General features: G+C 40.1%; 1 protein-coding gene across 1 annotated transcript; it reads left to right on the top strand.

Moving 5' to 3' along the window:
- Positions 1 to 440: 440 nt before the first annotated feature.
- gpr37b (G protein-coupled receptor 37b) lies at positions 441 to 12,158 on the top strand. The gene is made up of 2 exons (XM_084407264.1): positions 441 to 1,931; positions 11,235 to 12,158. The coding sequence occupies exons 1-2, from the start codon at positions 942 to 944 to the stop codon at positions 12,042 to 12,044; spliced, it is 1,800 nt and encodes a 599-aa protein (XP_084263390.1). The 5' UTR covers positions 441 to 941; the 3' UTR covers positions 12,045 to 12,158.
- Positions 12,159 to 12,830: the final 672 nt, after the last annotated feature.

Raw genomic sequence — 12,830 nt, 5'->3', positions numbered from 1 at the left:
TAACCTGTAAAAAAGACAGTGTAAAACTTTTTTTCTGTTTAATGTAGGCTATAATCTTTACCTTTTGTGTATGTTCAGTGCATATGTAGACAAAAAACGATGTCTTGTTTCGCTTATATACCAACAACATATTATATTGATATTAATATTCAAGTATTTTGCATGTACTATGCACGTGTTGAATATTAAAAAGACAACGGATAGGCTTCACTAGGCTATATATCACGATTATTTATTTTAGGAAAAAAATTTGACGTTTCACTTTCAGTATGTTACTGTGGCACAACGTTGTAGTTTAACTCGTGTAAGCCCGTGTTGCACTCTAGACTGATGGGATTAAGATTCTGTTGACATGCGTAATTACGCATGGTAATGAGTGTAGTGCGCACGGGCGGGGCGGGGTCGATCCAGCTGCGGTGGTCCACGGGGCTGATGCTGATGGATCCGGCTTGACAGAACAAGGTTATCCACCAGGAGAGAGAGAGCCCGTCCATTTTCTTCATCAGCTTCTCACTCGCAGCAAAGCAACTCCCCGCACGCTCGCGCCACGGAGCGCGTCCCTGGGACTCCGCTTCTCCGCGCACGGCAGACTCCAGGTTGCCGCGCCCAACAGATCCCGGGATGCGACCGATTCCTGCAGCTGACTGGGATGCAATGCGCCTCAGAAGCTGAAATAATGTCATTTGAACGGAATAACGCCTCGCTGTCACTTTGCTAAGACGAGGAACGCGACGGGAGAATCTCGAGGAGCAGGTTTTCATTTGCCGCACATAACCGGAAAAGTCATTTGCATGGATCTGATTAGCCTTTCCCGATCATTCACGTGTGAACTTTTTCCTCTGACCATGTGAATCTGGGAGAAAAAAAACAATTGTGTTTTATATGCAATGCATCACATTAGAGTGTTTTTCTAACATCTTCAGCACACTGACTCATTGAAGATGCAGATGCTGCTTTTAAGAACGATCTTTGTCATTGCAGGATGTCCACATGTTTTGTTGCATGGAGAAACGCGCAATGCACACACCAAAGAAACAGGCAGGGTTACTCTTAGGAGCCTTCATGATCCGAAAGCCAGCGGCACACACCCTGCGAGGCATCGAGCCGCAGGTACACCTGCCTTTGACATCAAACACACTTCAGGAGACAACAGGAGCTGGTCCTCGCATCTCTGGAGTGCAGGTAAACCTGTTTACCTAAAAAATCTCATGTCGGCTACAGATAGTGGTACAAACCTACATAAGCGCTTGCGGCGACATAAAAGGAAAAAGTTGAATGGTGAGATGCCTGCTACCATGGGAACAGCAGATGGACACAATAACTCTAAGCCATATTCAATGAGCAAGAGAGGGGACCGCGAGAGAAACCACAGACGCAAAAGAGGCACAAAGGAACACCACAAGAAAACGTTTAAGAGGGGCCCGAATAAAAGCACTGCCTCATTGACACCAGTGGAAAGTTATTATAACGCCCTGACGTCCTCTTTAACCCTGTGGGAACCGATGCCCAAGCCTCTAGCCCTCACCTCCACAGATTTCCCGTTTGATCTCACCAGATATACCGAATTCCACACCAAACAGATCGACGACCCATGGGACGCCACGCCAATGACCCCTCCGTACGCCGAGGACGAGGAGAGCGAATTCTTCCCCAATCCTTTCTACCCCGTCACTAGCGAGACATATGGGGCATATGCCATCACTATCGTTTCGCTCCTTATCTTTGCTGTCGGAATAACGGGGAATGTAGCAATAATGTGTGTCGTGTGCCATAACTACTACATGAGGAGTATCTCAAATGCTCTTCTGGCTAACCTGGCCATCTGGGACTTTGCACTGCTCTTGTTTTGCCTGCCTCTCGTGGTGTTTCACCAACTCACAAAGACCTGGCTGTTGGGCCAGTTCACCTGTAAAGTCATACCATATATCGAGGTAATGCATTCTGTGTTCATTCATATTTTGTGTGCATAATGTGGCAAAGGCAAGCATAACACTTGCTCATACCTAGAGTAAACCCTTTACATTTTCACACTTTTCACCCAAACTTTGTCATTTAATTACCCTAATGTTGTTCCAAACTTACATTTCTTTCCTATATATATATATATATATATATATATATATATATATATATAAATAGGCCTAAATGTAAGATTTATCCATTTGAATTGCATATAATATTTCCATCCATTTGGATGATAAACAAACTAGTAAACTTAATGTGATGCATATTTCTCAGGCATACGTAAACGAAACATGTCTGCCCTCGAAAAACCATGGTATAGTTTATCAGCACCTATTTGCATCTATTTGATTTTATTTGATTAGTATTTTCAAGATGCACTCATTCAAATGACTGAGAATCAGCATAAATCTGTTCACGTTTACTCCGTTGTAGGTCATGCACAAATCCGTTTGAGAGTGTTAGGTTTGCTTTTTTTTGGTTTTGCACAGAAGGGTGAGGTATTGAAATTGTGGCAGTGTGGGTAATCCCGTCTTGTGTGGAGAGACGTCATGTAAAGGAGCATCCACCCTGCCCTCGGGACACCTGCACTGACCTCCGTCACACACTGTACAGCGCAAACACAACCTGAAATCTGCAGACGCCCCGCTGTGCTCCTCTTCTGCTCACCACACCCAGTTTCAGCTCAGCTCACTGTACGATACACAAACCTCACGCTTCTTTAGTGTCAAATCACTGGACCCTTGGTCTAACACACAAAATATCCAGATCATATTTCACACCAAAATCAAATAGAAATTGCATGCATAATGTAAAATGATTGAAGCCTTTATCATGGCAACATTATTTTCCTGAAAATTAGGTATAAATATTTTAATTTTTTACTTCTCCAAATTGGGGTTGCAGATATATAAAAAATATATCTACAATTTTTTTTTCCTCCAAATCACTTTTCTTATGAATGGTTGCAGATATTTTATTTTATTTTATTCAAGTTTGAATTAATGTTGAGGTATTTTTTTTTATTCTCATTATTCTTATTGATTTTAATTAGATTTGTTTTTTTGTTTTTTTTATACAGTAATTTGCACACTAATACAAATATTTTAAATTCAAATTTGCATTAATTTAATGCATAAAGGCATTACGTTGCAGTAATAAGAACAAGGTTTTTTTTTCTTCACTTAATGATAATCAGGATTTGAAAAAGTAAAATGACCATAACTCAAATCATCTTAATGTTCCTCAAAACAGGCTTCATTTTCTTTAATCAAAATATGTCTTGTTTCTTTCTTTTGAATTTAGGGGTGAAATATGACGTTCTTGATGGTTTAACGTGATCAGACGACTCGTGAACGAAGAACAAATGAAATTGTAATGCTCAATATGGCATCAACGGAGGCATCAGTTTACAAGACAATGATGTACTAAAAACTGAAACGTTTCTCCGTTGTATTTTTCGTGTGCAAAACAATCCCCATTCACACGGATTCGCGAAAACGACTAAAAATGCTGTATTATGCCATCCAGGCCAGTAGATGGCGATGTCACTTTTTAAAGAAACATGCGCATGACGTCACTGTTTTTGTAGTTTACGCAGAGATGATAACAGTATTGTTTACAAAAACTTGCACTTTAAAACCTGTTTGCGTTTTCAGGTTTCCCAAAATAAATATATTGAATACATTGCTGGCCGTATCAAAGATTTCGGCCTTTCTCCATTCAAGCTGTACTTGTACACAGAAAAGATCTGCTAAGGGGCGAACCAAGATGGCCACCGACTTGCCTAGAAGACACTTTTGTGAGATTCACTCATCCGTTTGTCTTAGAGAGTGAGACTGTGTGAGTTGCTATTGTGAATGTGAAGGCGGTGAGGGGGATGTTGAGACGTGTGTGTGTGTTTTGGAGGGAGAGCGGTGCGAATGCGGTGTCCTGGTGGCACACACTGCGCTCCTGCTGTGATTGTATGGGACAGGCAGCGAGGGCCTGGAGGCTCGGCCTGACAATGGTGAAGCTGAATGAAAACAAGACTCTGTGTGTGTGTGTGCTTGTGCAGCGCAGCTACTGTATGAATGCGTTCAGGCTAAGTGGTGAGTAAAGTCAGTCTTAAGGGCAGATTGTGAGCGAGTGCTCCACTGGGAGAAAACGCCTCCGGCAACATTACTCAGACCAAAGTAACACACACACACACACACACACGCACGCATGCATGCAAGTCTGTAAGAATAACAGCTAGTGGTCAAAATAGGTACTGCAGTTCAAATTCAAAATATGGGAGATTGTTGTTCCCCGCCTCTTCACTCGACGCTCACGCGGGTCGCCAGTTTGAGGAAACGCTACAGGAATGAGCGCGATTGACAATGAAAGCCAAGGAGTCTTACACACTATTCTCTCGTTCATAGAGATTTTTAGATGGATACCGAGACTTTTTAGGTTGGGTATAATCTGCAATCCCTGACCCAGTTTGTTTGCTGGCTGCAATATGATGTTTACTCCCAACTGGCATCCCGGGGTGTCTATTATATATTATAATAGATAATAGAATAGATCATATTATACTGTATATTATAAAACGGATAGTTCCGGTCCTTGATTCTGATTGGTTGAGCCGCGTTCGAAGTCGTTGTAAATGGCTCCACAAACACACACCTGTGACCGCATGACATTAGTGTTACCAGAGAATGTCTAATAGGAAGAGAATTGGCACTCTCTGCTTACTTCCGGGTTCTGGATTGGTTGCAGTAACACGTCTCTGTCCATGCGGGGGCGCTCGCGAGCGAGTGCAGAATGAATGGAGGTCTATGGCGAAAAACCCTCAAAATCCACTTTTCTCAGGATATAATTTTTTGTCTAGTAATTTGAATGTTGTATTCGAAAGGAGATGCAAAGAAATTACACATTGCTGGGTGTTAGATTTTTTAGAGCCACTTATTTGGTTTAAAAAGTCTTTTAAAATGTCAATGACGTCAGAATGCTGACGTCATTAGCAGAATGCTAGCGTGTTATGGGCAACAACAACTCAACCTGTAAGAAATCGAAAAGAAATAAGTACTCGTTCATTCAACTTTCAACCTATAACCTATGTTGAACTTGCAAAGCCTACAATAAAATCTGAGATTTCTCAACGGCAATCGGGTGAAAGAGACACATTTAGCCGTATAGCCCCATTGACTCCCATTCAGTCTGCACTCGCTCGCGATCACCCCCAGTGGAATTCTAATGGAACTGCAACCAAAATCAATACAATGGGGCTGAATAGGGAGTGCCAAGGCTCTCCGTAGACGGGCTCTGGTGTTACTGTGCAACTGCCGTTTGTGATTCTGTGTTGCTGCATGTGTTGCTTAGCAACCTCTTTGGAACTACATTGCTTGGCGGAGGAATAAATGTGTTATAACGTTATATTTTTTTGTTGCTGGTATTTATTTTATGAATAAAATAGATATTAAAATTTATATTTTTATGGAGTAACCGTTTTATAAAAGCAATAAGCCCCTTGACGCCGTGTTTTACAGTGGATTTAGAATAGCTAAGGTGTCGTGCCGAACAACGCCCCTTAGCTGTTATAAATCCACTGTAAAACACGGCTTATTGCTTAAAGGGGAACATGGCAACTCTAGCCATTTCTTCGCTGATTTTCCCTTTTGTTGTCGCGTGTTTTCTCAACGAGCTCCCCCTACAGCTGTGAGCCGTATATTTCACAACACTGTAGTAAAAAAAACTCACTTGCGACCCCTTTCTACCGCTGCTCATGTGCATTTGTTATTATGGGAGCCAGCCAACTTTATCGCGTGGAGCTATGTCTACCGAGGTGTGTAATACATCATACACAGTATCATATGGCGTGTGCTTATCTTGAATTGCCGTAAAGCAGTTTGTGTTTCTCGCTCGTTCTCGCTTCTCACGAGACTTCCTATTTCCAACTTACCGGGACGTTAGTCCCCATGTTGCAAGGTTGGTTTTCCGCTGGGGGGTGCAGGGAAAGTCACCAGAACAGGTTATTTAACCATCCAAATGATTTCTAAACGGATTTATTAAGTTGCAATAGTTGCCAAGTTCCCCTTTAATTATATACTACTATACTATTGGGTGAACTGGCAGTGGGCGGAGTCACACAGACCAAAACAGAAACAGACATTCCAACACCAAAAGCACATTTCAAAGTAAAATAACAGGCTGTAGTGTTTTTCAGAGAAACAAGCATGTTTCCTAAATATCTGCAAACTTATTCTGGTCTTTTTATGCTTTAGTAGAGTGAAGAAGTTACATACAGCACCGTTAAGAAAACACATGGTGCGTGATAGTTGATGTGAGCTGGAGGTCTGCATCCTAAAGCTGACTCTTTCCACACTGACGTCTCCTGCTGAGTGTTTTCAGGTGTATAATGTGGAGTTTGATAAGTTCAGCGAAACTCGTCTGATCATTGAGCTTGTTTTATCAGAGGTCTGACATTTCTTCCTAGGAAAGGTCGAGGAAATGCGTGCCGGTGCAGTGTTGTGCTTTGACTGGCCTTTAGCTTTTTGGAGATTGCATCAGTCACAACATTTGCAGGAAGGCCTCGTCTCATCTGAGCAAACATGCGGTCGAGACGCATCTGACAGTTCAGCTTTCTAGCGCAGTATTAAAAATCACACAGAACACTTTAACTACATGATGATGATGATGAATTTTAGACAAGCAAACACCACTTACATTTTCCCCAGATTTTATTTTGGAGATATTTTATTTTATTGTATTACTTTATTTTTTATTTATTTTTCCATCAATTCTCCAAACCATTTTTCTTATAAAGGGTTGTAGGTATTATTTTTTTTATTCATGTATTTAATTTTTTTAATTTTTTATCCAAATCGCTTTTCCTATGAAGGGTTGCAGATTTATTTTATTTTTTTTATTATTATTAATTTAAAAAAAAAAATTTAAATCACTTTTCCTATGAAATGATGCAGATAATTTATTTTATTTTTATTTATTTTTTCTTTTATTTTTATTTTTTCTATTCTATTTGTCCAAATTGCTTTTCCGCAGGTATTTTATTTTATTATTTTATTTAATTTTATTTATCCATCTGTTTATTCTCCAAACCTCTTGTCCTGCATAGGGTTGTAGGTAGGTCATTTAATTTTATTTCAGTTTATTTCATTGTTTTGGCTTGATTACTGGGTTTTTGTTGGCTTTCAATTTTATTAGTAACCCACTTTGTGTTTGTGTTTTTGATCCAGGCTGTTGACTCCCATTCTAATGGCCTGAATTTATGTAGCTGAATATATCATATATAACACTATTACTGTAATAGCTTTTGTTTCTAGCTCGCTTATGCTTCAGTGCTGTCTCATTTGTCAATATGTAAGAATTATTGCCCTCGCTGCTGGCAGTGGCCCAGAAATGGCCTCCAGTCTGAGAGTAGCCGTTAAACCAGATTAATAACCAGCACCTCCATTCTTCTAGAAAGCCTCTTAATCAGAGAATAAATGAGGCGTTAGTAAAGCCCATCTCTGCCAACACCATCATCTCCTGCTGCTAGGAAACCTGTAAGCTAGAAGACGCCTGCGAATGTCAGGTCAGGGTCGAGATCGGGACTGTTTGCCGGAGCGTGAGGTGTGTGTGATTTACTTCAGGTCAAGTCACATGACCATCACATGTGTGTCAAATCATGATGAAATTAATCAAACATATGAATTATAGCAAGTTTTGCGACATAAATAGAGTTTGATGTCATAGGAAGCTTTATGGGCAGATGAAACTCATGGCAGTAGTTTGAACAATAAAATAAAATAAAAGTAGCTACAAACCGACCTAGGACACGCGGTTTGGAGAATAAACAGATGTATAAATGAAAATAAATTAAATATAATAAAATATCTGCTAACCTTCATAGAAAAAGCGGTTTGGAGAAATATAATAAAATAAAATAATAAAATAAAAATTGAATTTCTGCAACCCTTCAAAGGAACAGCGATTTAGAGAAAATATAATACAAAAATAAATGAATAATTAATGAATTGAATAAAATAGAATATCTGTAACCCTTCAAAGGAAAAGTGATTTGGAGAAAATAAAATACAAAAATTAATTAATTAATTAATTAATTAATTAATTGAATAAAATAAAATATCTACAAACCTTCATAGGAAAATGATTTGGAGAAAATAAAATAAATATATTAATTCATAAAAAAAAAAGATAAAATAAAATATCTGCAACCCTTCATAGGAAAAGTGATTTGGAGAAATAAAAAAATAATATATATATAAAATCTGCAACCCTCCAAAGGAAAAGGAGGGGTTTATTATGATATATAGGGATTGTCAAAGTTTTTTTTTTTTTTTTTTTTTGTCAATCTACTGAATTTTCCGTCAATGATACCAGGGACACCGAAACACCGGGGAACATGAAATTTGGTGAGCATGGAGCCCCACTAGACTTTTACGGAAAATTTCGTTTGGTCCCCGGGGGCCACTCCCCCGCGCTGGGCCCCCCCAAACCCCAAAAAATGCAGTTTTTCCTAAATAACTACCTGAACCGTGGCACCGAGGATGAAGAAATTTTTATGGTATGTTGGTCTTAAGGGCCCACATCAACCTAGCCCATAATCACTCATTTGTGATTTGCGCCCCTTCCCATAAAAAATTAAAATGCAATATTATTCTGCTTTAATCGCCCCTATCTTCAGTGGAGATGTTCAGAACTGCACCATATTTCATGTGTATGATTAACTTGACATCCTCTGGGGGTATGCTAAGTTTCGTAGAATTTCATCCATGGGGGGGTATAAAATAAATTCATTTATGTGCACATTTAGTGACTGTACACTCATCGGCCTTTAGATGGTGCTGTTGAGCGAAGGGTTGCTGGTTTAGGATGATACTGTCACACACACACATGCAGGAATACAAACAAACGCAAGCATGCACACACACTGACATCCACACGCACAGACACACACCCATACACACACATACAAATCCACATGCACAGACACACACACACAAACACACATGCGCACACACAAACACACACACATACACACACACACAGACAGACATGCACATACTACTACTTTTTTAGGTATATACATAAACACGCAATACAGCCAAATTCGGGAAGCATCACTTTCTGGCCTGCTGTTGAGAATAAGCTCATCCTAGAGTAAACGGAAGATCATTCAATGCGCTGAGATCTAATGGTGCAGGATGGATGAGTTTCACACCTATGGAAGTAATGCAGAACCATTACAGCATCTTAATGGACACAATGGTCCATAATGGATTCTGAACAGTGTGCTTTTTGTCAAAATGATGAAGCATCTAAACCAATGTGCTTTAGGAGATGAAAAAGGCGGGCTGGTTTTCATCACGAGCGCGTTCCGCTAATTGTCTCCTCCTTGATGCTGATGTGCCTGATTGCTCTGTAATTATGATAATGAAGACAAACACTTAGTTGCCTCTTTCATTTGGGTTTGTATGATCCGCTGGGATGCAGCTGCGAGAACGTGGCCAAGAATCTCTCCGGTCGTCTCCTATTCATTGCTGTTGTTTCTTTTGTGTCGCCTCTGTAAATACTCTTTCATATCATCCAATTTATTGTGGCAATATTCACGGCGAATGTCCCGTTTGACAGTGGGAAGTGTGCGTTCAGAGGGTTTTAGGGCCCTTCTCCGTGCCGTGTGAATGAATTGCTGGGCCGCGGGAGGCTTGTCTGTCACGATAACACCGCAAATGAAGTCTGGAAATGTGAGAGCTGTTAGTTTCTCGTTTGGCAATCCAGCTGTTATGTGCCGAACGATTCATAAGGAGAGTGTTTCCAGGACTGGGTTCAGAGAGTTGCCAGACGATATTCAGACTTCCCTTTCAAGCGGTTTGTTTACGCACGTACTGACAGATAATGTAGTGTCACACAAACAGGGCTGTCGTGATAGCAACATTTTAACAGAGTTCATGGATCTCGATGGCTTTGCAGAAAAGAAAAAACAAATTAATACATTCTTTTAAAAAAATGAATGTAAATTTAATCAATCAGTCACATTTTATTGCATGTTAATTCATTTGAAACCATGTTAATATTAATCCATTTAACTCTTTTATATATTAATTTATTTAGTTAAAAGCAACTTTTTCAGTATTTTTATTTAATTGTTTTTGTTTAAATTCATAAGTTGAAAATTTGAAAATTTGAAGTATTAGTAAATTATTAATGTTCATATATAGATAAGTTTAAACAGAATTATATTCCATAATTTAAAGTATAAATAAATAAATGTAACCAAATTAAATTGAAACAATGTTTTTTATATACATACATACATACACACACACACACACACACACATATAAATGTATATATATTATATGTATTAAATTATTTATATTATATATAAAATATATTATATTAAATTAATATATAAATGAGTTAAATAAAAAATGTAAACAACATCAAGCATTTTTTTTTACGTTTTAATTCATTTTTTATTTAAATTTAATAAATTAGATGATAATTAAATTTAAAAAGTCAAGACATATTATTTTTACAGAATTTTTTATTTAAATTTTTATTTAAATTTATAAAATATATTAAAGGGATTGTTCACCCAAAAACCCTCAAGTTGTTTTCCAAACCTGTATGAATTTCTTTCTTCTTTTGAACAGAAGATATTTTGAATAATGTTGGTAATGTTAGGACACTATTAGGTCACTTGATGGAGTTTTTCGGTTCCTTGCCACTGTTGCCTTTGGCTTGCTCAGTTGGGGATATTCTGGGGATATCTAATTTGATTTTATCAATAAATTCCACTAGAAACAAACCTTGTTGTATTATTTTAATTTAATACTGTGAAGCTGCTTTGATACAATCTGTATTGTGAAAAGCGCTATACAAATATACTTGACTTGACTTGACTTGACTTAATCAAACAGTTGATGGACCCAATTGACTTCCATGAATCAGTGGTGCTCCACAACTATTTGATTACCAGCATTCTTCAAAATATCTTTTAATTCATTCATTTTAATTCATTCATTTATCAACCAGAACACTTGATGAGTTGATCACATGTATGAGTTTCTTTCTGTTGAACACAAAAGAAGATATTTTAATGTTGGTAATCAAACAGTTGATGGACCCTATTGACTTCCATGAATCAGTGGTGCTTCACAACTGTTTGATTACCAACATTCTTCAAAATATCTTTTAATTAATACATGTTAATGAATTAATTAGTATATTATCCACCAGCCCATTGAATGAGCAAACTGTATTTGTGTTCTTGTATTTCCCAGGTGGCGTCTCTCGGCGTGACCACCTTCACGCTCTGCGCTCTGTGCATCGACCGCTTCCGCGCCGCAACCAACGTCCAGATGTACTACGAGATGATCGAGAACTGCACCTCGACTGCCGCCAAACTAGCCGTCATCTGGATCGGCGCGTTACTCCTCGCCCTCCCCGAGCTCCTGATCCGCCAGCTAGTGTCGGAAAACGGCGACGGCACGTTAGTGTCGGAGCGTTGCCTCATCCGCATCTCAACTTCCCTCCCTGATACGCTATATGTGCTCGGCTTGACGTACGAAGGCGCGCGTTTGTGGTGGTGTTTCGGCTGCTACTTCTGCCTGCCGACGCTCTTCACCATCGGGAGTTCGGTTGCGACGGCCCGAAGGATCCGACGTGCCGAGCGCGGCTGCGCAAGAGGCAACAAGAAGCAAATCCGATTGGAAAGCCAAATGAACTGCACCGTCGTGGCGCTAGCCATCGTGTACGGGGCGTGTGTGGTGCCGGAGAACGTGTGCAACATGGTTTCGGCGTACATGGCGGCCGGGGTCCCGCAGAGCACCATGGCTCTGTTGCACTTGCTCAGTCAGTTGTTGCTGTTCTTACGGGCCGCTGTGACGCCGGTTCTGTTGCTCTGCTTGTGCCGACCCTTCGGACGGGCTTTCCTCGAGTGTTGCTGTTTCTGCTGTGGGATCTCGACACACTCCTCGGCCACCGCGAGCGACGACAACGAGCACGAGTGCACGACTGAACTGGAGCTGTCGCCGTTCAGCACGATCCGCCGAGAGATGTCCAACTACACCGCGACTGGATCCCACTGTTGAGTCCAACACCCTGTTCAACACAAGCAGGGGCGCTGCTAGCAATTTTAGGCCTTGTGAAAGAATATAATAATAATAAAAATTAGGGCTGCACGATTAATCGCAATTAACATGAAATCGCGCTTAAACCGATTTGGCTTCTCGTGATTTTGAAATCGCGAAGGCTGTGATTATTTGTTATGTGCAGCTTGTCAGTGACGTACGGCTCAGTAAACGCTGCTCACTCTGACAACACTGCGAGTTTGAGTCGCTTATAACATGCATTTGAAAAAGCAACACGCGTCAAACATCTTTCCAAACATGAGAAGCATTTATGAACCTCTTGTCCAACAACAGACAACATTTAATACACTTCATAACGACAGTTGAACTCCTCCTTCTGAGATGATGCCTGATAGGGATTTCCTGGAATGATGTGTGTTATCGTACTTCTGCTGCGGGGCATATTTGGCGTGTGTGTGTGTGAGACGCCCTCTGGGTTTTACTACTGAGCATTTACTACTGATAACAGTCGCGCTGCACTGACAAGCTACGCATAAAATAATCGCAGCCTTTGCCAAATCGCGTGCGGTTTAATTTCGATTAATCGTGCAGCCCTAATAATAATAATTTGTTACATTTATGTAGTGCTTTTCTGGGTACTCACAGCGCTTTACTCCTCAAACACAACCAATGTGACGCACCACCTGGATGATGCAACGGCAGCCATTTTGTGCCAGAACGCCCACCACACACCAGCTTACTGACAGTGATGAAGCCAATCATTACACTCTAAAAAATGCTGGGTTG

This window comes from Rutilus rutilus (genome assembly GCF_951802725.1).
Source record: "Rutilus rutilus genome assembly, chromosome: 4".
Taxonomy (NCBI): Eukaryota; Metazoa; Chordata; class Actinopteri; order Cypriniformes; family Leuciscidae; genus Rutilus; species Rutilus rutilus.
This window is presented reverse-complemented; position numbering and strand designations above follow the sequence as displayed.

Excerpts from the sequence above, each read along its gene's own strand:
- gpr37b (XM_084407264.1), top strand. The coding sequence starts at position 942 with ATGCAGATGCTGCTTTTAAGAACGATCTTTGTCATTGCAGGATGTCCA. Across the intron at positions 1,932-11,234 it reads AAGTCATACCATATATCGAG|GTGGCGTCTCTCGGCGTGAC; the intron begins GTAATGCATTCT and ends TGTATTTCCCAG.